The sequence below is a fragment of the Corapipo altera genome, unplaced genomic scaffold (assembly GCF_003945725.1).
Source record: "Corapipo altera isolate COAL_440 unplaced genomic scaffold, ASM394572v1 65, whole genome shotgun sequence".
Taxonomy (NCBI): Eukaryota; Metazoa; Chordata; class Aves; order Passeriformes; family Pipridae; genus Corapipo; species Corapipo altera.
The window spans coordinates 7,381,040-7,406,315 of record NW_020884891.1 but is presented as its reverse complement, the minus strand read 5'-3'; the positions used below and the strand labels follow the sequence as shown (position 1 = coordinate 7,406,315).

Here is a 25,276-nt window from a genome sequence, read left to right as displayed (position 1 = left end):
GAGAGGGATCAATTATCATTCCTTCCTTAGATTCATTCCCCTACCCCAAGCTGAGAGCACCTGATCTGATTCTCTGCCAACTGTACTTGCTTGAAGGGAGCTGAAATACATGTTATTCTTTTCTACTACTGACAACCCAAAGAGTTAAAAGAAAACAGAAATCAGGCTCCAAAAATGCGTGAGATAGTTTTAATATATATCTAAATGCCAGAATGGTCTTCAGGCATTGTTGGGAACTTCATCATACTTGAATTAGATCACTGAACTTCAGTTTTCTCTATAACCAACAGGATAAAGCCTAGTATTCTCCTCTAGATCCATGCCCCAAGGAGGCTCAGCATTAGAGCACCAGTCAATGCAAAACCTTATGCAGCAGGGTCCCACAGTGCAATCCCAGGAGAGGGCATTGGCACTTTTCCATCTTCTGAAGCTTCAGCGTCATTGGCTGCTCAGCAGAGAATATGATTTAAAGCAAAATTGTTTCTGCATTTCAGCTCTGGCTGGGTTGGTACAGTGGATGAAGGATAGGGTGCATGTCTGAGGTACCCCAGGAGCATGAAAAGAAGATCAAGGCATGAAGTTGTCACAGCCTGCCTTTTCCCCTTGTTCTTTGCTTTAGACACAATGGTTTGGTTTTCAGCTAATGGGAGAAGCTCAGTAAGATTTGCAAATGGAAAAATAACTCCAGCCTTCCCTGTGTGCTCTTGTTAATCACAAACTGTACTATAAACTCAATCAGATTCTGTTGTTGTTGCTTAGAGCTGTTCTGGTTTGAGAGGGAAGCTTCGGGGTGCACTGAGGACAGGATCATGGCTCTTGGTCTCCACTTGGGTTTTTTCAGTCCCCTTTGAAGTTCTTCTGCCTCGTGTTCTTTCTTGCAGTAAACATCAAAAACCAGTGTGGGTTTTGGCTGATATCATTAAGATAAGCAATAGGCAGTTGTGGGCTGAGCAGCTCCTGCTCCCTGAGGTCACAAAGTAACCTTAGCAAGCAGCCTGCGCTTCACTACCACTGCCTGCTGCTATCCCTTTTAATCCCTTCCGTCATTTGGATAACCTTGCTGAAGCCAACAGACTTAATCACATCAAGCTTACCTCGGAGTTCTACTTGCACTTGTTTTCTTGTGGGATCACCACTGTGGACCTCTGTGTCCAAAACTGAATCCTATAGTATGGAGGTTATTTTAGCTTCCATATGTGAAATGAACCTGACATCTGCCATCAGGTGGGAGGTCTCTGTTGAGAAAAGTCTCTGTGAAAATTTTGCACCAGCTAGGAAGAAGGTGGCAACAATGCTCCGGCTCTGTGCTAACTGTCTGAAGTTGTGAAATAACAGCCCTGTGCTCATGATAAGGAGGTAAGACTGAAGTGGGGGACAAGATTGCAATAGCTTGTTTTCCTCAATCTCACGCAAAGAGGAAGATCTCTCCAAGTGGTGGTGATTGGCACATAGGCCATGTTCTATCTAAATGAGAATACTTTTTCTACTTACCTTTCTAAGTTTTAGATAAGGGTCTATTAAGTTTCTGCACATCCCACATCAGCACTCAGGTACCGAATCAGAGCCCGGCATTCTCACTCCTCATTATGAGAGAAGCATTGCTGCCATACATAATAGAAGGCATGAATGCATCAAGAAAGACAAAGGTAATTTCCTTGGACTTGAAGACCTACATCTGGGAAATGCTAGAGTGACAGAAATTAGACATACTGCAAAAGCAATAAGATCCTTTTCTTCCTTCCTTAAAAGCAAATTAGGCTTCAAAAAACAAGGATCATTATAACTGGTCACTGGCTGTCAGTTTGACTGAACAGGCATAACTGCTCGGATTGTTAACAAGGGCTCTGACAAACAGGAATAGCTAAGTACGTGCAGAATTCCCCCAACAAGAAGTTAATGGATACTAACGATAACTACAAGAAATAGTATGTCATCTGGTGACGTGCTGTGTGCAGGATTGGTTTCTCATTACTACAAGCCAAGTCATGTAGAACTTCTAGTTTGCCCTTTACTGTAATTTATATCCACTGGGGCTCTAAGCAGATTCATAAAAAATGGCAACCAATCCATATCTATCATGTTTTATGTTTGGGCAAAGAATATGGGTATTACTTTTATTAAGTTTCATGAAATATCTGCTCTTATATTCATAGTGATAGATGACCCTGCCAAAGTTTTATTTTAAGGTGGGTTAGGGGCAGCAAAGAGAAGGGGGAGATGCTAAAGGAGAGAAGGGTGTTCAGTACGGTTTTTATTTTACTGAGGACAAAGAAGCCATAAACCCTTCTTGCCTTGGGGGAAGTATATGCAAGAGACTGTCTGGCATAGCCAGAGCTATCTGTAACTGGATAATATTTTCTGCAAGGCTTTTTAAATACATTTTGCCAAAGTAAATTGATCCTGACAGAAGCCTTCCTGTCACTACGACGTTCTCTCTTGAGCAAAGCCTTCCAGCTGTGCTGAGATTTGCCAGATTTACAGATCTCTCCTGGGGACTGGACAGGGTCTTTTGATATTAGATGTCTGAGTATGTAGCTGTACCTGACTTCCAAAATACATTTACTATCAAATACAGAGACTGCAGATAGCTTATACCTTTCTAATGGTTACTTTAAAAATACTTTGTCACAGAAGTATTTTCTCCAGAAGCAGATAAAGTAGGCTAGAAGATTTGCATTTTTTTACCTTATTAATCTGTTGTTCTCTTTTCTTTTTCAAAAAATTCAATGTATACATAACCCGGACTTAAAAAATCTGCAAACCCTGGAGAGGATGGTACAGAAGGGTTACTTGCAAGCTTCTTAAAATGAGGTATCATAGGGCTGAAAACAGGTGCTGATCTCTGTTGTGGTGCCAAGGGGTGCACAAGGCTATCAACCAGCCCACAGAGGAGGAGGATGGAGAGCTGCTGAGGGCATACTCTGCTCCTTTTGTGTCTTCAGTTTTACAGCACAGCTTTTCTGAGCAGTGGATCAGAGATCACAGAGCATTTCCCATACCCAGACACAGAGATACTTTCCAAATGCACTCTCCTCAAACCACAAGTTAATGGGCACAGGGTAAGGATCAGTGAGAACACCATTATGAGCAGGGATGGGGAGAGATGGTCTTGATGACCCGTTCTAGCCTTAAAAATCTGCGACGCCTGCAGAAAGCCCAGCGCGGCTACAGAGGAGCAAACCAGCACTAGACGAGCGAGCTCCTGGTTGTCAGTAAAACCACACAGATTAAATAGCAGGAGAGAGAGTCACTTTTCATCTTGAATCATATTGGCTTATAGAGGCAGCATACTATGTGGTAAACTCCTGCAGATTTCTGAGACCTCTTTTCTTGAATCAACCTGAGCATCAGCATGTTCAATTCTTGTTCTCTATCCATTGTGTGGTTTCACAGACTGTTGCTGCTATTCCCATTTTACACCACAATGTGTGGAAAATTCAGGTCAGTGTCTTACAAAGCGCAGCAGTAATAAGGTTACTCTATCTGCAGTTGTTTAAGGAAATAAGCAAGGCAACGTGCAACATCAGTGAGCATCCTCACACTGCTGACATTGTGCAGAATAGCCCAGTATTCACACAAATGAAGGTCAAATTTGTGTTTTGTTGCAAAATACGAAGTGATTAAATAAATAAAATGCTACATTTTTTTCAAAATTGCAAGGCAGTATAGTGCCTTAGCACCCTTATCTGGCAAATGCATGTCTTTGAAGGTAATCTTCAAATCTTCTGAAGCATCTGCTTTGTAAGTATTAGCAGGAATGAGACTTTTCTCATATAATTTTTTTTTTTAATAAAATTCTGTAAGGCATCATTTAAAGGATTAAGGGATTTGCTAGCTAAATCTATTAACTGTGTACTGCTCTGGGATAAATGCGTGAGTTTACTTGGGACAAGAAGTAAGGAATGGTGCATTGTTCTGCAAGATTAGGACAAAAGTATAAAGCCAGGTCCTCTGAGGCTGGACCTCATGCTTTAAGAAGAGAGTACATTTCACAGAGTAGGTGAATGCTCCTTTGGAAAGATAGTAGTGCAAAATCTCCCACAATGCAGCCAAACATGCTTTTCCTCATTGCCTTTTAAAGCAGCTTTTGGAAGCAGTCTCTGGTCCAGTGGAACTAGGCAACTGCTTCTCTCTTTGAAGCAGAGCCCAAAGCTTTCCCCTTCTTTGCTCTCCTGCATGGATGAGGGCTAAGGAACAGCTTTCTGGCTGTACAAAAACATCATGTAAAGTAGAGACAGTGTCCCACAAGGAAGCCTGCTTCCTTTTGTCTTCCTTCTCTGTCCCATAGCCAAATGGCTGTAGGCATGAACCAGACGTTGTGTGCTTTGGTGCTTTCATAAGTGCCCTCAAACACAGCCTGTGTCTGTAGACTGACCTCCTGAGATGCCATTTTTAACACGCTAAAATTTTAAATAGTAGCAATCAGCACTAAATGGAGTTTTGGCTACCAAACCTCGATTCAAAAAGGCAGCGGCCTGATTTGGTCTGCCTGAGTCAGGACTGTGATTCCAAATTCCAGCACTAGTCACTACCTTTTAAAATTTAAGCATCACTTGTACTGACAAATTGCTTTCTAAAGTGAAAATCTGGAATGAGAACTGCTTGCTGGAGTTCCAACAGGAACAGAGGAAAGAGGTGCATCTCGTGTCCATGTAACAGAGAAAAATTTGAAGCCATGATTCATATCTCCCAATCATTGCTTGTTGTAAAAGAAATCTGGGGTTGCTGGGGGGGCTGTGAAGGTGTGCCTGTGGGTATACCTGAGGAAGATCTTGGGGTCAGAACCATGCTTTTGTGCTGTTCAGGATGGTGCGGGGAGGCTCAGGTTGGCACCTGCTCCAGTGCTTTTCCTCTCTCTTTGGGAGCAAATTGCTTGGTGGAAAAAACTCCAGAGGAAATAAAGAACAGCAGTAGCAGGCAAGTCTGTGCTTCTGTAAAGCAGCAGAGTCAGGTGTTGAACCTAAAGAACCTGACCAACCTTGGGAGAGTGGTTTCCATGGTTAATTTTCTCTTTTCTGTTACTGATTTTTTCTTTTCATTATGCTTGAAATTGGGAGTGCTTTGTTCAATATTAGTAGCCAATGGCAATAAGCTGTAAAGATGAGAGTTTGTAGAGATACAGGGCAGGGGAAAAGAAGAAGTGTGAGAAATTGAAATGACAAGGTAGCACTGGTGACTAGTGATTTGGAGGAAGGAAATTTTTACCCAGTGTGCTTTGATGAATAGTTTAGAACAGGAGACTGTAGCAGGCAGGAAAATCTTTAGAGACCAAGTTGGCATGTCTGGGGCACATCTGGTATAAAACAAAAGAAAATGGAATAATTTCTGATTTAAATGAATCTATTTGGGAGATTTTTATTATTCCCTTTTTCAAGTTGGAGACATCTGAGCATATTTTCATTTGGGAGGTACCCAATATCAACTGCCGACTGCATCTATGTGTCTGTGCATGGGAAGTGAGCTACTGACATGACTCACGGCAGTTCCATCTGTCACCTGGGATCACAGCAGGTCTCACTACTCAGGTTTTTATGTGAAACTGAATTCACTGAAAGTGCGACTGTGCTTTTGAGATCTTGCCATTCAAAGTCTATTTGCAACAAAAAAGCTTTGTTGCCTCAACTATCCTCTTAAGGTTTCCCTTCCTTTCTGTTCAGCTGTGGTCCCAAAGTGCAAAAAGTGTATTTTGCTGCTTGGGAGTAAACATATATTTTTCATTTTATTAAGTGGATACCTTGCCATCACTGAAAAACAAGACTTTTCCAGAAATTTAGCATATTGAAAATTAAAATATTTCCACCACTCACACTAAAGGCAGGTGACTGTCAGAGTGGTGACTGTGTTACTCCTTGTAAATAAACAGCCCCTGTGAAGTGCTTCAGAGTGGCCAGGAACTGAAGAAGAAAAAACACTGTCAAAAGCAGGGCAGCAGCAGCATTCTGTTGAGCCATTCACCCACCTTTGATTGCTTTTGAGTTTGAGGTTACATAAACCTTGTCTTCATGTAGTCCAAAGTGAAATTTCTTTCTGAGACAGACTTTCCCCAGGCGCTGGTGAGGCTCATGGCCTCAGATTTGGTGGAAGTGCTACTCTGGCTCTGCATTAGTTTTTCTGCACAGTAGTGCATGTCACCCTGGCACTTCATTTCCATTTGAGCAAGCAAAAAGCATCATCACATAGGCTCTGAGCAGCTTGCAGATGACTCGACATGACAAAAGCAAAGTGCAGGGTGCCAGCAATCAGTTTCTCCCACAAACTGCCTGTCACATTGTCGTCTCCTTTGCATCAAAAGCCAGCCAAAAAAGGTAGGACAGGCAGTATCAGGGGGTGAAGCTACTTGGGACCACATGGGCCCTGCAGATCCCTTCTCCTGGTGGGGCAGGCCCACTTTAGCAGTGGTTGTGCACAGAGGAGCTGAAGTTTCTTTAACGCCATAAGAAAAGCCACATTAGCTCAAGTGCCTGCCGAGTGTGGTGGCAGCACGGGTGGCCCAGAGTCCATGGGTTGGGCTGTGCTTGCTGTGAAGATGGGAGGCAGGAGATGGTGGCTGAACCAAGGACCATCCACCAACCCATGCTGCTCCACACTTGTGGGCAGCAGGGACTGGGGTGCCAGCCTTGTAGGGACAGGCAGGCTGCTGCCATTGCATGGCTAATCCTGCCAGGCAGCAACACTGGGGTTCCCCTGGACGTAACTTCCCTTGCAAGCCCAGCTCAGAGTGAATTCACTGCCAGTCATGGGTTTGCTGTTTCCACTGGCATGTGGGGCAGATTTTATTTCTCTTTTTCTCCTATGAAACTATGCCTTGCCATCAAGGTGACAGCAGCTGAAGAGCAACCCTGCCAGAGTCTCTGGGGAAGCTTGGCCATTATTAATATTACCCCTTGCACTGTTGAAACTGAACTTGAGGCTGTTTTGGTGTAGCACAGGCAAGGACCTCCACTGTGGCAGCCCGGCACCTTGGGAACATCCACGCTGCTGTTGAGGCAGGGCAGGCCTAGTTCAGGAGTGGCCCTGCAAGGAGCCCTCCTTGCTTTAAGGAGGCCACAGCCTGTCAACTTTTATTCTCACAGCTGGATGTTTCACTGCCCAAAGGCTCATTCGCTGTGTGGGTGTGTATCTGTACCAGACACAAGGGAAACATTGGCCTATCTGGGCTTTAGTGTCTCCTTTCACTGAAATGCCCTTAGATTACTCTCCCATCCAAAGCTGTCTCTCTGAAGCAGTTCTCTGAAAGGGTGATTGCTCTTTGCCTTCCCAGCTGTCCCCAGAAAGCTGCTGCGTGTGCTCTGTGATCCCAGCAAATGCAGCACTGTGTACTGGTAACTGGGGTCTGATCCCTCCTCAGGGCTGTGAAAGGCAGCTGGGCTCTACCTTTCTGTGAGCGGGAGCAAATAAGGTCAGCAGTTCTGACAGAAAATTTGTAGGAGTCAGTAAATCTAATAAGGCTGAAAAACCAGTGCAACAGGAGTCAATATAACAAGTAATTAATGTATTTTCTGTCTGTTGGGAAAATGAGAAACATTCAACAACTCACTGGAAAAGAAAGAAAAACCCCAACTTGTTCACAAACAGAGCTGTGTTTCTATGTGGAGCTGACTTTTGAAGAGGGTTTCGTTAAGGGGATTGAAGTGGGGTGGGAGTGTCTGTGTAGCTAATTTGTTTGGCACTTGGGAGTAGTGAGTGTTACATGGTCTGTTTGGCTGATAGCTACCCAAGGGATCCTGGTTTTCAGCACACTGCAAGGCATGAAGTAGAGTGTTCTGCAGGAGTTTGTGCTCGTTCTCTGGGATGGACTGTGAGCTTAGCCTTAGTGGCAAATGAGAAATGGCACAGGTGTAGGTAGCACAGAGCACAAATCTGTCCTACTCTTCCCAAAGGAGCACTGCTTTCAGAGGCTCCTCAACATGCCTTGAGTCAGCCCTGTTTCTGATGACCAGAGCCAGCAGAATCCTTCCTTTACCTGTGAAGACTCAGGCTCTTTCCTCACTGCCCCTACTCCCCTGCTCGTTTGTCAGCGCTGTCCACAGCTGGATTTCTGCAACATGGGAAGGATTTTTCATATGCTGCATCCAGCCCTATCTTCCTTCAGCCAGGCTTTCAGTTGGGGATGAGTCCACCTGGCAGAGCTAAGACGTGAATCTTGCCTGATATCTGCACAACTCAGCAGAGGGAAATGTTGGTAAGAAATACTAGGCTGAAATGAAGCAGCAGTAGCATATAAGGCAAAATATTAAGAAGCCTCTAGTGAAATCCCAGAGTAAACCATACCTGTACATAAACCACACTCAAGAAAAGAAGTTTTCTATCAAACCCCGAGTTAGCACAGATGTAGTAGTGGAGATTCAGGCTGTAGGAGAGAGCTAAGGGGCAGAGACTTCAGTCAAGATGATTCCTGATAAATGTAAGTTATTGTCTTTTTCTGAGCCCTAGCCCAAGGAAGAATGAGTCAGCTAAGGAAATAATTATGTTTTTGACAGAGAAGTAAAAGAAATTGGCTCAGACACATTGGATCTCAACAAGGTAGCACAGAAGATAATTATCCAAACAGGGGGAAAATTTTACCCAGTCTTTTCTTTCTCTAATACTCAGCAGAGTCAGCAGAAGAAGACCTTGAGAAAAACCTGTCTGACTTCAAAGTGCAGCAGCCCCCTCAGGGCAGCTATCAACTCTTCACAGGTATCACCCAGCTCTGGGAACCCTCTGCCAGTATTCCTCTGGGTGTTGGAGTGGCAAATAACAGCAAAACATTGCCATGTTCATGTCGCCCTGTGCTGGAGCAATACTGTCTTTTCTGATTTTGAAAATCTCTGGACTACAGCAGGTTTTTTTCTGTTGTATTTGTCTCTGTTTTGTATTGCTACATGAGCTTTTGAGAACATACACAGCATCCCTTTAGAAATCCTTAAAAGAAACATCATCAAAACTTTGGGGCAGGCGTTTGCCTCAGCCTGTTGCCAGCTGCAGGCACAGCTTTATTGAGTGCTCTGCGAGGTAGCAGATGCACATCTCTAAAGGCCAGTCCTTTGCTCTCGCTCCTGCCCATCTGTGTGTAATTAGACCATCACATTTCCAGATGATCACTATTACCTGGGTCCTTTTGGATGGTGGCAGGAGCTTTCCCAAGGGAGGGAAGAGTAAGCCTGTAACCTTCTCTGGTTAATTCAGAGGTGAAGGCCATGTAAAGGTTTCTGGCACTAGAAGAAAAACTCAGATAACAATCTTGACACTGAAGTAGCCAAGGTTTCACAGTAGATCTTTCAGGGAGCCGCTTAATTTCCTTCTCAGCACTAGCACAGCTAAGAAAAGATATAAGCAATAAAGAAGAGCAAAGCCTTTCTCTCAGGAGAGTTTCTTTAAGATACTGCTCTGAGCTCCTAAGATACAGCCTTATATCCAAACACCACCGTGGGCAAGACGTGGGGGAAGGGGGGGGGCGCATTCTGAGGATCCAGGAGTGTATAAAATCAAAGCTGCTTTCAGTGGGAGCCAGCTCTGTGTGCCGAGTGCTCTTGCACAGCTGTTCCCAGTATGCTGGACTAAAGAGCAGGCTGGGCCAGACAGGAGCTCACTGATGCTTTGCCTGCTGTGCATGACATGACTGACAGAGACAGGATCCCTATTTCCTGATTCCTCTTTGTTTTTCAATAGCAGGTGGTCTTTTTAAGATCAACCGCGTGTAGGTTCACATTAAATCCTCAGGAGGTTGTTCTGAATAAACATGCTCAGAACATGGCTCTCCCAAATGGATATTCACTCTGAGTTCTCCACAGGAGAGCATAAAGCCTCCCCTCTTCTTAATAGATTTCAGATTCGAACTCATAACATCTTTTTGTAAGTCTAGTGAAGACATGAATCCCTCTCCCCAAGAGCTGGGGGAGGGAGATGTGGGTAGAGATGAAGGACTTTTATTTATTTATTTATCTATCTATTTATTTATTTATTTATTTATTTATAAAAGCGGAAAGTTCCCATTTGCAGGAGTTTCTGCTTGGGCCAAAGAAGTGTTTTTTTTTTTAATTTTGAAACGTTCTGAATCATTGTCAGTGAGCAGTGTTGAAAATGGGGTAAATTATGTAGACTTGGGGAAGTTGAAAGCACGAGTTGTGCCTTTACTGTGTGTAAAGACTCAAGGGGGAAAAAGCGATGGGTCAGAATTTAGGAGATCTGAGTTACAGGTGTCATGGTTCACCACTCACCTAGGGAAAAGCGAGACTATTAGATTCCTGTGGAACTAAAATTACATTTAATATGTGGTTAATGTGAATACCCTCAACTGAATGCAAGGCAAGAGGCTTAGGGTAAATCTGAGTCCTCACTGCTAATAGGTTTAGGGCAATTAGTCCATTGACTTCTGTAGCTCACATCTGTCACAGCAAAAATAACAAGGTCATTTTCAACATAGCACTTGACTGAACTGCTAGATTATGGCTCAAATTACTGGGCACAAGGAGATGTCACTATATCTCTTTAGGAAGAGGTAGTTTTAATTCTGAGAAGTTGTCTGAATTGACAAAATTTTTTATGACTATTGCACCCTTAAGTCTCTTTTGCAGGTCTTGTGTCTTGGTTAAAAAATTCTTAACCCAAGGTTTTGGAAAAAAAAACAAACACCAAAAACCAAACAAACAGAAAAAAATTATGTAAACTGTGAATTTTCAGTGTGATTGATATTTTTTTAAATACTATCTACCCTAATGTTATTTATTCGGTTTTTTTATCATGATTATTTTTTTATCAATAAGAAGGACAAATAAAAATGTGCCCTTTAATTTTTACAAATTATAAGAGGTTGATCTTCCCTGTAAGTTCTTTATTGGACAACTGGTGAACAATATTGATTCATGGAACAAGCAAAATACAGTTTGTGTTTATTGAACTGTGTTTTACTGTCCTACTCAACCTGAATGCTATCTCTAATTTCAGTAAATAATAAATGGGAGTTATTTACTGCAGTTAGCTTGGAGAAAACATTGCTCTGTGGCTGTTGTTTTTCTTTTTAAATTTTTTTTGTAAATACATTTTTATTTAGAACTCACTGTTGCCCTTACTCAGCATGGCACTTAAATATGGGCTTAAATTTAATGAACAGGGAACCCTCTCCCTATTCAGCAAAATGTTTGAGCATTTGCTGAGTTCTTAGCACATCAGTCAGTTGTAGATTCTCGTTTGGGTCCAAGCTGATCTCGTAGCTGCGTCCCTGTTGGTCCCATTGTGCAGGGGAAGTGGGAACTTGCAGTCATCTTATCACGAGCCATGGCAGGTCCTGTCCCCTGTGGATGAGAGGCCACCTTGCAAAACTGAGGCCAAGTGAGGTGACAGTTGTGGTTACACTCATTGTCAGAGGTGGTTGACATCTGTCTCTTCATCCCCCTGACCGGGGGGGATGGGAAAGCTGGAGAAATCAGAAGGTTGCAGCAGTTACTGCCTCTTGTGTCTGGCCCCTTTTCTTAGCCTTCCCATCCCTTTCTCCTGTACTGTGTCAGGAGCATGGCAGCAGAGAGAGGAAAGGACTTATCTAACATCAAAATATGTGCATCAAGTTGATATTCTGGACCTTGTTAACACACTTTTCTCGCTCTACATGCCTGCTGCAGGGCATTACAGAGGTATTAGTGAGCTGTTTAGTGAGAATTAGGGTTTTCATCAACATATTTGTGCAAAACTGATGTGACAGTATGTTCAGACTTTTCCAATTTACAGAGGAATGTACTCTGTTATTTAAACTTTGTTTCATAAGTAATTAAGAAATATAGTAAACATGACAAACAGGCTCAATCCTCTTTTCCTCAGAGAAGTCTGTCATCTGAATTCAGTTACTCAGGACTTCTAACCCATAATTCATAATATCATACACTTACCCTATCTGAAGGTGAGTGCTCATCCTTCCTCCTCCATCAAGTTGAGAGTGTGCCCTGTATCACACCCCACAGGAAGCATGAAATTCTGAGCAGTCCAGCTGCTGTTGGATCTGCTTCAAAAGCTTTTTGGGTAAACTGATGTTTTATACCCTCCAGGTCGGAGGTTTGGTCTATACCCTATCCATAAGTTAGTGGATTCTGAGGGGACTGCCAGACAAAAGATAATGGTGGCTGGAGGCAGCAATTTGAGGTGATAGTGGTGCATAAGGGACTTCAGCTCTGTCTGGCCACCTGTCCTGCCCAGGGAGTGTTCTGGCTTTGACCTCATGATGTTGCTCCCAGCATATATCAGGCCTTACCACGAGCTGTGTTAGCAAAACCCAAGCAGGAGTTGAGTGAACAGTCACAAACTGAGTATGAATATACCCAGATGACTCCTTAGAATCAAGCACACATACAAAAGTGTCACTTTGTTTATAGGGCAGGACATCCATAGCAGGAAGCAGAAGTTTGCATTGGCTTTGTCCTTTCTAAGTGGAAGATTATTCATTCTGTAGTCAGTGCCTTGAGGGGGTTTATCATTTGTTTAGAAAGCAACAGAGAAGTTGGAAGAGGTTTAGTGTAATTTCTTTAGCCTGTTGCAGCCTGCAGCTGGTTTCCTTAGCAACCTTGAATGTACTCTCTGCCTCCTAGATGGGGACTCTTTGAAATGTACAGCTGGGTACCCATAACATACTCATGTGACTAAGGTTCAGAATTTGACAACATTGGTGTCGGTAGATCTCAGTCAGGTTGGTCCCTCCGTGCACTTTCTTCACATTGAAGCCAGGTTACTCTAGAAAGAGATGCTGGATTTCATCCTCTTTATCCCCTGTGAGGAAAGATCAAGATGTAATTGCTCAGGAAACTGAAATGTGGGACACAAATGTCCATAGAAACTTTCATGCAGGGGCAAGTTGGAGAGCTGGAAACTCCCGAAACTGGCAAAAAGCAGCACTGTGTGGGATAGGACCCTGCCTTCCCCTTGAGCCAGCAGGTTGTTGTGAGGAGACAGAAGCATCTCTTTGGAGCTCAAACTGTTTCCCCTTCTCACTGTGGGACAGTAGTTTAAGGAAGCAAGTGTCCCTCTGAATAATTTTTCCCTTCCTGCTCTTCTCTCAGGGCAGTGAGAGGAATGATTGCTGTGACAGCATGGGGACATGTCCATGCTTTGGCCATATCGAGATTATTTGTCCCATGGCACTGTCTGCGTAGTTCACCCTATTCTGGATGTCACTGCTCTGCTGCCATTGGGCTGCCTCAGCCCTTGCAACCCTACCACTGAGGGGATATTTTCCAAGTACGTGCAGGGCATTTCTCTTCTTAAATAATGTTTCTATGCCTCAAAATGTACAGAAGTGAGATCTGCAGAAGGACCTCAGCATGGAGCACAAGTTAAAGTCAGCACAAGGCAGCTGTCAGGCTGCTTCTGGAAATCCCACTAAGCATCTGTCTTCATTGTAGGTGACTAACCAAAAAGCTACAATCCTTGACTTTCCGTTACACCTGAGCTCTCAATGACTAAGATTTTAAATTATGACCCCCAGGCAGTTCTGAAAATGGGATAAAGGATTTTATAGGATTTAGGCGAGGTTACCTTTTTTTTTTTTGGCAGTGGAGGGAGGCAGGGGTTGGGATGTTTTTCTGGGTGTTATTTTTTTGGAAGAAAGTTGCTCTAGGTGATTTTGCCTTGATTGATTCATTTTTGGAACATCTGATAAATTTTTATCAGCAACATTTCAGCCTTGTGTGTGTTTTTTAGTTTTGTTTTTCTGTCTTTGTGGGAGCTACAGTCAATAGCCAAGCCTACAAGCAGCCCTTGCAGTGGGTTGTGATTGTGTTGTTTAAATTAGCAATGGTTGGGGCTGTATGGAATGACAGCAAATGCATTGACTTGTGTTCTTGGCAACAAACTGTCTAGAGGCTTAGTTGCTTTGTTTCATGTTTGGACTTTTGCTGCTTGTTGTTAGTGTTATTTTTATCCTACTTTTTATAAATGCTATTTGCTCACTTGAGTGAGACAGAAAAGCACAAATATCTCATGGCTGTGTGTTTTGTGATGTCTCAGGGCATAAGAAATAAGAGCAGAGCAAGAAAGAAAGTTAAAATTAAGATCATAAACTACAGAGGACAAAACAAGACCTAAAGATCTCTTGCATTTTTCTTGTCAAAGTTTTCACCGGTCTCTTTTTTTATTGCTAAAGACTTGCCTCAGTCAAAAAGTTCTTATGTGAGTGAAGAGCCAACTTACTGTAAGTTATGTATTGCCACCATTTATTTTTCCTAAACATCAGTACAGCTGCCAGGATGCCACTGTAGTGGCTGTATGTGCTGTTCGTAGCACAGGGTTGTACTTAGGGGAAGAGCACCTCCTTTAGGCTGTTTCTTTTAGAAACTTGGAGACTAAAACAATCTAATTATACATATATATGGATGTGCTTTCAAATGTTCTTAAACTGTTTTGAAATTAATGTCTGGAGGCTAGTTAGGTTTGATTTCACTATAAATTTATCTTATTAAGGCAATTATTATCACTACCCAAAGCAGGTTTCTTAATTTTCTTTAAAATGCTTTCAGTTCATTAATTCTTGGCTGAGCTTTAATTATGCAAATGTTTGGAAGGCTCATATCCCGTCATGAATCTACTGGCTACTGGAATAGAGTTTTGAAATATTATAGGATTTTCTGTAATTGTGTTTTTTGGTGAGGGAAAATGATTTGAGTGTGTTTTATTTTCACTGGATCCACTAATGCTCAAACTACTCATTGAACTTTATGAGACTTTTACCTAAATGGGATAACATGGTTCAGCACAGGCCTGTATTCTGTAGAATAGCAAGTAAAAGGGAAGGCAAAAGAAGCCCTATATTATAGAAGGTATAGTAATTAGCACTGGCTTTATTAATCTTTCTGAACTAAACAAAACATGGAACCCCTGATCAAGTGATGCTGGGAAATGGCCAGGGGAAAATAAAGGATAATGTATCTGTAGTTTTTGTGGGGTGTCTGTAGCTTTGTCTAAATTCAGTAGTGGTGTGCTGCTGGGCTCTGCTGTCGCTGCCGAGCATAGGAGAGCAGCTCAGAAGATGTCCTTGCAAGGGACTTGGAGAGAATTGACATTCTCTGCTAACTAGAGAGAAACTACCACACACAGAGATTGTTTTTCAGGAGTCAAGGTCTGTGTTGCCCCCGGCATTTGTTTTGTGGATAAATTGCAGGCATAAGCTCTGTCTCCCATATCTTCTTATCCAGGATGTCCTTCTGAAAGAAAAGGAAATGTGTTCTTTACTTCAGGGTTGTATACAATCCAGTCTGCCTTGCCAGGGGAATTTAAATCACTCTGCTGCTCTTTGGCCGCTTTCTAGCACTTGTAAAGCACATTAGAACAATAATGTTCTTGTCAGTGACATGGTGATTTGCCTTGCAAACCTCACAGCCTGGAAAGTCAGCTTCAGTTTTGCAGACAGCTTGTAGAATACACTTATTGAGATGTGATAAGTAACCTGCCTTTCTTGTCCTCTGCCTCAGCAAACAGAAGAAACAAAGCCCACGAAGTGCCTGCATAACATCTGCATGTGTTGAGAGGGAAGCTGCTCCTTTGCCAACACTCCTCTCTGTTAGTCTTACTGGGAAAGAGACACAGGCACCATTATCAGAGAGGAGCTACATGATGCATATGCATTGATAACAGGGACTTGGAGTGATGAAATGACTTTTCAGTGGCGGCAGTGCACTTGTCTTCCCTTCTACGTGTACACAGCACCCAGCCCTGGAGCAGATGAAAGCAGTGATATTGCAGTCCATGGTATTGGCACCCAGGTGGAACAGAAGATGTAAATACAGCTAGCAATGTGTGCAGGATTGACTTTTGATGTTGCTTAGTACAAAAGGAGGCCTTTTGCACTTTCAGTCAGTTCTGCCACCAGCTGGGAAGGATCATTTGCTTCAATTCAGGCTTGCTGAGACCGGCGTTGTATCTGGCACAAAAATGTGAAAGAATTGGAAAAACAACTAATGTCTTTCAAGCCACAGGGAAAAAAAATAGCACCCAAGGATTCACAGATGACTTTGGCTCCTTTATGGGGTTGCTCTGAGATGATTTGCTCCGTGAGTGAAGGCCTGATTTGCTGGTAGCATAGGTCATCAGTCCACATTCTCTGATGTGGGCATCAAAGCCACAAAATACACCTGTTTGTGCAAAACAAGTGAAAAACAACAAATAACCAATCCGCATTTTAAAAAAAAGCCCTGAAAAATACCTTGGCATAAGGCAGATGTTATGATCTGTGAAGAGGCTTTGTCTTCCATGCTGGTCAGTCATGTAGCTTTGACATTTAAGTTTTTAAAAGTCTTTTGAGTTTTTAAAAGACAGAAAAACTTTTAGGTATTTTAAGTTTCATTTACTCAATGCTTGGAGCATATCTCATTTAAGAGAGATTGTACTGCAGGATTTGATTCTCTTTCAATGTATGTCGGCCCTGCAGTAAGCACATTCAGAACCATTCCTGGCTAAATTATTTTGCAGACCCTTTTTCCATCCTTAGCCAGTACTTTACCACCATCAGGCAGCTCTTTTCCTCGAGTAATTACATTTCTGTGGAATTCTCCTTGTCAGGAATACAAGTTGCAAAAATTTGTATGGTAGAGTTCACACAGATTTATTGTGAAGATGGGCAGGTGAAAATTGTAAAGTAAGATTTGGTAATAAAAGTCATTCTTATTGCCAGCGGTTGTGTCTTATCAGCTGAGAGTTTGCAACAAGCCTGTCTGATTGACAGGGCAGGGAGAAAAGTTAAAGCAGAGACTTCTGCTGGAACCTGCAGCTTTACTGTAACAAGGTGACCCCAGCAGAGCAGAAGACTCAGGGATGTCTATAAACAAGCTTTTCTGCTTTCTTTCCTTGTTTTTTCAAACACTTTCTTAACTTGAAATCTCACTAATAGTTTTCTCTGTTTCTCAGCAAATTATTTTATTAAGTAAAAATGCATCTGAAATCTCTATCCGATTTAAGCAGAATCCATCTGTAAATGAAAAAATATTAGGATACCATTCATTCTAGGAGGTTTAATGTTGTTAATTAAATGGTGCAAGGGGAATATTTCTTAATAAGAACACTTAGTAGGGGAACTACTCGGGGTCGTGCAGAATAGCAGTAACGATGTGCAGAAGTTTGGGCCTTACACAGGATGGATTGTTGGAGTTCCAAATGGCCTTGCTAGTTCCTTCTGCCTGGAACTATGACTCAGCGTGATGCTGCATGGCTTGGAGCCAGCCCCAAAATCAGCACCTGCAAAAGGGCACTTTCCATGCTCAGTGCCTGTTTCTCCACATATTCAAGGGTACATTTAGGAATCAGGGAAATCAGCCTCATTTTTAGGATCACAGTACTTGGGGGGAAATGCAGTGAGACATGCTGTGTTCTTTTCTGGATGGGAATTGGTTGGAGTTCCCTGAAAACCAGTAGCAATAGGTTGCTGCTGTAGTTGTGTCTTGGAGCAGGAGAGGGGAAACCTTCCTTACTTTCCTCGTGGAGTCTTATTTGGGGAGGTAAAGTGGTTCTGGAAGAGAGCCAATGTTACCTTTCTGACTGTGTCCTGCTGCCAGAGTCACGAAGGAGTAAGGAGAGTTACAAACCAGAAGCTGCTTCAGAGAGGTACAGAAGAGTGAGCTGGCCTTACCAGCTTGAGAAGTAGAACAGAGAGTGAGAGTTTGAGTTTGGATGGGACTTCAAAGGGTCATTAAGCCCCAAACTCTTTCCACCCCAGAACAGATCAGATCAACCCAGATGCACATCATTCTGCTACTGAGATAAAAATTAGTTATTCTATGCGAAACAGTTGCTTATGTCACCCTCTAGTCAGTGATGGGTTTGCAGATGAGATTAACTATGGGGTTTTTCAGCTGTGGCCAGTCCCAGACTTTGAGCTGAAAATCCAAATTCACTCCAAATTTTGCTGTTGATGGTATTAGTTTATTCTGCTGTTTTCTCTGGTGGCAAAGCTAGGAAATAGATCTGCCCAGGCATGTTCAGATCATGCAGGCTGTCACAGGAAAGGCTCCTGATGCTTTATATTGGGTTTGTTTATTACAGAAGCTGTGTACCAACAGCTGGGGGTTTTAGATTTTCCTATTTGTGTAGAAAACTTTTTGTTTCTTCAGACCAGACGTATTACCTCAGGATATTTACTCTGCGTGTATAGAAATCTTAGGCTCACCTTAGAATATTCTCATTTCTCAGGGCTTGTTTTTTAAGTAAAAATCTACTAGTTTGAGAAAAAGCACACTCTGTAATATATTTTGCCTATAACACTTAAGGCCCAGCATGGTGAGCCAGGAAAAGGGCAAATACTGTCAATGCTGATAGACCATATCTATCCTTTTCCTTTTACACATTGCAACAATGTCTTTTTCCATTAAAATCAAACATGGACTGAGCAGCCACATGCTAGGATTCACCAAATGGTATTTAAAAAGATGTGTATTGTGACTCCAAGGCAAGTGGTACAAAAGCCCTCACACCACGCAGGCACTCAGCATGTTTGGAGAAAGTGAGGTGAATGTAGCCAGAGGCTCCAGTTTTCCACTCCACCCGTGGAGTGAGGCTGGGTGAGCTTGTAGTGGAATTAAATGTCTGCCTAGAAGTGTTTCTGACTCTTCGTTAGGTAGAAGTTTAGAAATTTTTCTGATGGTGGTCAGTGTCGTGGGATGTGCAGATAATGTGAATATCCACCCCTTCTTCTCTCTTGTATGTTTGATCTGGTTGTATAATCTGTTAGCATCAGCACGTGTTCAGTGGCCAGCTGTGGTGCCAGAGTTCATCATGAATGTGGAGATAATTAAAGAGTCTGGAAAACATTTTCAGGATAAACACTTTCCATTTTTATCTCTTGCTATTTGAGAAACAGAGACTCAAGTGCAGCCTTTAAGTCTTTTCTTGCTGTATCCTAATGTTTCAAAAGGACTTGTAATTTTGGATCTTGACTTGGAAACAATTTAAAGGCGGCTGATTTTCCGTGGCTGGGAGTGCTGTGCTTCCTGACTAATCAGGCTCTTTAGACATGTCTTAAATTGGGCACTGAAATACTGGATGGACAAGAGCAAGCAGTTGACTTAGGACAGCTCTGCGGGGATTTGGGCAAAGACTTTAACACAGAGCTCTGATACACTCTGAGTGTGCACACAGCAAGTTAACACTGCTGAGCAGACAAGAGGTAACTGATTAAGGCACAGTAAGTCAATCATGTGAAAGCATTACCCCATGCTCAACCAAGTGATGTGCTCCAAATGATTAGCCCCTCTGAAAATTGTAGGCCTGTTATATTTCAGCGTCAAGAGAGTCTCCTGCTGACACTGAGAATGGCTGACATAATAAAATCTTTCTTTCAAATAAAATAAAATTCATTTGGGCTTTCCATTCTTGATCCAAGTCCTGGAAGGACATTAAATGTAATCTATCCTCACATCTAAGTTGCTGATTCTACAGCTGCTCTGTAACCTAGACCACCTCTGTGGGGTAAAATAGGCAGAGAAAAGTGGGTGCAGGAGCTGTATTTTCATACCAAGGGAATGGGCATGTTTCTCATTAATTTCCTGTCTTGTTTGAGGTTTTCCTGGGGGTTTTTGTTGGGTTTTTTTTGTCTTCTGCAGGCAGATGACCATCTGTCCTGGCAGTGTAAGCACAGTCCTGGACTACCTAACACAGAGCTGTAGCCAAACTAAATCCCATCTAAATGCTGAATTCTCAAAGAGAAAAGAAACCTGATTAGTTTCCAAGTTTTAATTTCTTTCTTTTGGAAGTATTATTGCAGAGCTGAAAGGAAGAAGTTCTTTAGTCTATTGCTTAAATAATGCTTTGAAGTTTGGTCCTTTGCCAAATGCCTGTTGACAGTAACATCAGTGTTGGTGCTCACTGGCATCATGTATTTCTTGGGAATCTTTAAAAACTCTCTGAGCAGCTTACCACAACTTCATTAACATTTGATTTCTATCTAAATGAGGAAGAAATTATTCCTGTGTCTTTTTTGTGGTGGGTAAGGAGCAGTAGTTCAGTGATTTACCTGCCTTACAGGGACAAATCTCCAATCCTGGGAGAGATCCCAGGAGTCCGACAGAGCAGTCATCTCTTTCTTTTTGACAACCAGCTTGACATCACCTTATGTTGCCACCATTTCCATACCTTCTTATTGTTCATGTAGGATCTTTCTGGGAAAAATTAAATGATAGATAACCTCAGGGTTTCATTTCACAGCTCTTTTGTGTAGGTGGAAATCAACATCACTCTTTTTCCTATTTTATAGTTATTCCTTCTTTTTTTTTTCCTTCCAGTTTTAAATGAGGAGCTTTATCTGAGGTGTTGAGATTTCTTATAAAAATTCTCTCACTAGTAGCTATGACATAGTCTCTAACCTTTTCTCTTCCTTTTGTCCTCAGGAAACCCACTGACTGTGGCCTGCAAAGCTTTCTTTGGATTCAGTGGAGAATCAGGCCCCATGATCTACTGGATGAGAGGGGAGAAATTCATAGAAGAATTAGAAGGTCACATTAGAGAAGGCGAAGTCAGGTACTTTTTAGATTATTTACTGTTAAACTTATTGTATGCCCCAAAAGCCTGTTGGGTTTTCTTAACAGGTTTTTAATTGAAAGTAAAAATGTTTTTCTGTCCAAAGAGTGATTAATGACTTGGAGCCAGGGCTCTGTGATTTGCTCCCTCCCCTTTCTAAACTCTAAAGACATAGAAGATAAAGACATAGCTATCTAAGAGCCTGAAAATCTGTTATCAAATTCCCCTGGTGGGTGGTAGCTGAAGCGTCTCTTGAGTGTTCCAGGGGTTGATTTTAGCCCTGCATGGAAATGGTGCTGCCCAGTGCAGCTGTCCCATGTGGCAGTCCTTGGCAAGATGACATTCATTTCAGCATCAGTGTTAATCTTGAAGATTAATGGTATCCTGTCAAAGCCACCATACTTTTTCTCTTCTGCTGCATGTGCTGTCTGTCTGTGATGCAGCTCTCAGTGTGCCTTAACCAGGACTTTCAGAGAGCATTTGTTCCTCCAGGCTTAACACTTAAACGGAGTGAAAGGAGTGGCTGTGCCTGATATCCAACTTGTGCTTGGCTTGTTCCAGGTGCTGGTTATCATTTGCTGTACCAGTTTTAAAGAAAACACTTACTTGTATCCCCATGAACTTTCATGGAATTTTCACTCAACAGCATCATCTTCTCTTCTTTACTAATTACCTGATTACTGTTCTTTGAGCAAAGACTAAGCTATGGTTAAACTATGGACAAGGGGGTTCCAGCTCCAACAGACACAATGAATATAGATTATAAAGAAAACCTAGGTCTTTTCACCTTCCATTGCACATTTTTTTGATCTCATATCTGAGTTGTTTGTTTCTTGTAAAGGTAATTTGGGAGAGCAGGCAGAGAGAGGTTCCTTTGCTTTATTGCTTGATCAATAATTTGAAGTTCAGCCATTTAGCCACTGGTTATTAAGATATACTAAAATAACTGACCTAACATTGCACCTTAATTGCACAAAGATGAAATTTATTTTATATTGCCAGTGTACAGTCCTCTTTTGGGCTTCTGACCACAAAAAGCAATTATTGGAAACTTCTGCTATTGTAAGGAATCAGCACTTAATGACATTGTGTCCTCTCCGGCGTGGGTATATATATATATGAACAGAGTGATTTTGGTCATGTTCTTCCTCTGCATCAGAAGGACAATTTGAGTTTTGTATTCAAAGAGCATTCCAGCTTTAGTACAGTTCAAAACTTTTCCTTCATGTGCTTTTATTAGTGAAATTGAGTTTGAAAAAGCTGTTATTTATCCTTCATTGTGCCACCTCATTACACATTCATGTTTCAAATTAATATGTGACAACTCCCTCTTCTCATTCCATTAAAATGCTTTGACTCAGTTTGCAGACCCCTCACAATTCAGTGAATCTTCTCCTCAGCTAATCTACTTATCACATACCTAATCTCCTGTGATCACAGCCAGCATTAAAAAGAGCATTTACCAAAACCTACTGCATCATTACCAGCAGTGCCACAGTCCTTCCCTTTTTTGATTTAGAAGTAGCTGTGGCAACTGAAGTGGTAACTTTTTGCAAATGATTCTTTCACAGTAAGAGCTCTTGTTTATGTGTCCCATTACAGGTGTGCTCCTTCAGGGAAACTAAGCAGCACTAATCATTCTGACAGTGCTCTGAGCCAGCCCACACCTTCCACCCAGTCGTATTTATTGTTGTATTTAAAAAATTGTCAAGTATGTGTCAAATTTGATAAGCCATGCTGAACTTGCTGGTTAAATGCCTTTTCCATTAGTTTGCTTCTCTGTGGTGTTACCAGCACGTTTCTGTTTGTGTTGAGAAACTAAAAGTAGTTGGGAATTGTTACAACCAGATCAAGATACTCCAGCTTTCATTTGGAAAGCTTCTAACATTTTAACTCTGCATCCCCCATCTTAAATCAGTTCACAAACTTAGTAGCATTCTGAATTTTTGGTACTGTCCCTACCCTGGACCATGCCTGTCTGTTGTGTTTGCTGGATTTTCTGAGATGAGAGTTCAGGTTTGCAAATCAATGCAGTGTGGGAATACAAACCCCCCATCCCTAATATGCATCCTCCAGTGTGCATGGTTAGCAGCCACTGCTGTTGTGAAAGCACTGAAACAAGGGTGCACTTAACTTGAGCATTCCTGTTCAAATCAAACCCATGGAACTGGAGGGGTTTTTTTTGTAACCACACTTCACCATGAGTAATATTTTTGTAGTTCTGGACTTCTTGTTATTTATTAGAACTTGCTCTAAAGCCTCATAATAAAAAAGCAACTAACCAGCATTGCAGGACTCAGAGGCAGTGACCCTCTCCCTAAGCTGCTTCCTTGCCTTCCCTTGAATTAAGATCCCCAGGTGTTAGACATGGTTGAGGAGAAAGGAGAAAGAGGCTTTGCTTACCAGGTGGGTTTTTCACAGCGGTAATAAAAATGTCATGTAAATTGAACCAGGGCTATTAAAGAAGAAATCAGAGTCTTTAAGCCTGTCTTCAGAGTTGTCAGTTGTACCTAATTATGAAAGGAGCCCACAGCAAATTTCAACACCGTCTCTGTCATGGCAAAGTATTTTCAGACATAAATCTTACTCTCCCAGCCACCTATGAGTTGCTTCTTTTTCTTCTTCAGGCAACACTGCCAAACAGTTTGCAGTTGCCTCATAATGCATGTCTTATAAAGTATGTTTGTCCTTGTTTTTTCTGTCTTGTCCATTTTTAGAGTAGTTATAGTTTAACTCCTTCTAGTGGCATGAAAAGAGGTGAATGAAGACATTTTGAATGGCAGCTTTATTTCTCCAGATTAATTTATCACCCGCAGAAGTCAACTGATGGTTATGAAATGCTCAGACAAGATGAGGTTATGTTGTGTTTTGTTAGGAGGGGGTGATGAGGGCGGGAGACAGAATTCCCGCCACTGCCTGGCCAGTGTGCTGGGTACTTGGCAGAGAAGTATGGAAATGACAGCCCTCTCCTGAAAAGCTTATACTACTTAAGTAGACAATTTCTGGGCAAAGAATAAGAAACATGATGCAGGAAAGTGAGAGGGAAGATCACTGTGCCATGTTGCCAGTTGAACTGCTTTGCTTTGGAGAGGTACTTATGTACTCACAGATCTGTCCTTTCATCTACAGCCTATTGTTAAGGAGTAGAAGGAAGGCAGTAGAGTTCATAGCCCTGTTCACTGTCCAGATCCTCAGCTATATAAGGAATGAAAATATCCTTTCTGCTAAGTCCCTGCAGATGCAGTCCCTGCATCTCACATGCAGGTTAGTAAAGGTTTGAAGTAATGCCTTGGTCTTGCAAAGAGACCCAGGTGAGGCTTTCTTAGGGCCTTTACATCTTTGATCATACACAGCCTAAAAATTTTAGGTAAATATGGTCTCAAAGGAAAAGCATTTTAACTTCAGATTCAACTTAGTGCACACATGCATTGGAAAAAATATGACAAAAGATTTGAAAAATCCAAACTGTTGGATAATTTTCAAAGAAAACATTTGTATTCTGAAATGGCACTTCCTTTTTTTTAAAATTCATATTCTTAACTGAAAAATATTCACTAGACAAAATGTTTTGATTCAGCTCAAATAAAATGCTTCAGCTTGAAGAAAAAGAAGGCACTGTATTGTTTTTACTTCACCCACCTTTTCTTTCTCTCTTTCTATCCTGTTTGTTGTGAGTTGCCAAGTGCCATTGATTTAGCAATGTATTAAATGATGTAATTACTCTTAGTTTGTTCAGCAAACCAGAAAAAGCAAGCTATTATTTTCTCACCTTGTGAGAGCTGGCATGTGTTGACAGTGTCACTGGTGAAGTTTCTCCCATTACAGACAGGGACAGAGCTTCATCTTCGGGGTGTGCAGAAAATGCTTTTGGACCTGTAAGATCTTTACTTGTTACTCTGTTCCTTTTCTAACCCGAAAATATTGTGCTCAGTGTTCTCTGAACCAACCACAAAATGCAATTAATTAAAGGCTGTACACATATTGAAAAAATGTAGGTGACCGACTGTGTATTTCCAGGCAATAATGAATCATTAGCTGTAGAATACTGGTTAAAGGAAAAGAGAAAAAACCAAAAAAGCAGGAATGAAAGGTTCAACGCCACCAAGATCATTCTGTGCTTTGCTGCCAGCGTAATGCTTAAATGTTTGTCAGCATTTTCATGATAGATCCTGTTCTAAAGAGTTCCCTTACTAGAGATTGCAATTAGAAGTAAGATAAGTGGAAAAAATTCTCAGTTCAAATGCATATTCTTTGTTTTATGAAAGCTCCTTTTCAGTTGATCATGTGTTATTTAAATTTAGGTTAAGGGTCAGTTACTTTAAATAAATATGGATTGGATATAGTTCAAAATAATAGTTTCTTTTATTTTAATTGTAATCAGTCTTCATTTTTTTCTGTGTAAAATATCCTGATTATAGGATAACTACAAGACAATCGGAACACTGACAAAGTGCTCCAGATTAGTGTCCCAGATATCATCTCTGTTAAGGATTATATAGTTCCTTGCGGCAGGATTTGTAGGCCAAAATTTGTCAGGCATATTGTTTACCAGCAGAGGAGAAAGACTTTCCTGAGTCTTTATATAGATAGCAGATTAATAGCTAGATGAGAATTGATTTATCTGACTCCCAATTATTTAGGCTGAGTCTGCAAACAGACCAGGCTTTCCAAGGAGGTTTCTTTTCTGACCAGAAATGATGCAAATTCAACTTTTCTTCCATAATTTCACCACTTGGACTCTGGTCTAGAATTAAAAAAATTTTAAAAAAACCCAAAACAAAACGAAAAAAAAGAACACCAAAAAACCATAATAAAT

The 25,276-nt window shown here is 41.7% G+C and overlaps 1 protein-coding gene across 6 annotated transcripts in view; it reads left to right on the top strand.

Moving 5' to 3' along the window:
• Positions 1-25,276, top strand: part of IL1RAPL2 (interleukin 1 receptor accessory protein like 2) — a 434,872-nt gene that overhangs the window by 384,734 nt on the left and 24,862 nt on the right. For all 6 annotated transcript variants that reach the window (XM_027645481.1, XM_027645482.1, XM_027645483.1 and 3 more), the window contains one exon: positions 20,331-20,460. In XM_027645481.1, the coding sequence (XP_027501282.1) occupies positions 20,331-20,460 (130 nt within the window). The remainder of the gene's footprint in view (positions 1-20,330; positions 20,461-25,276) is intronic.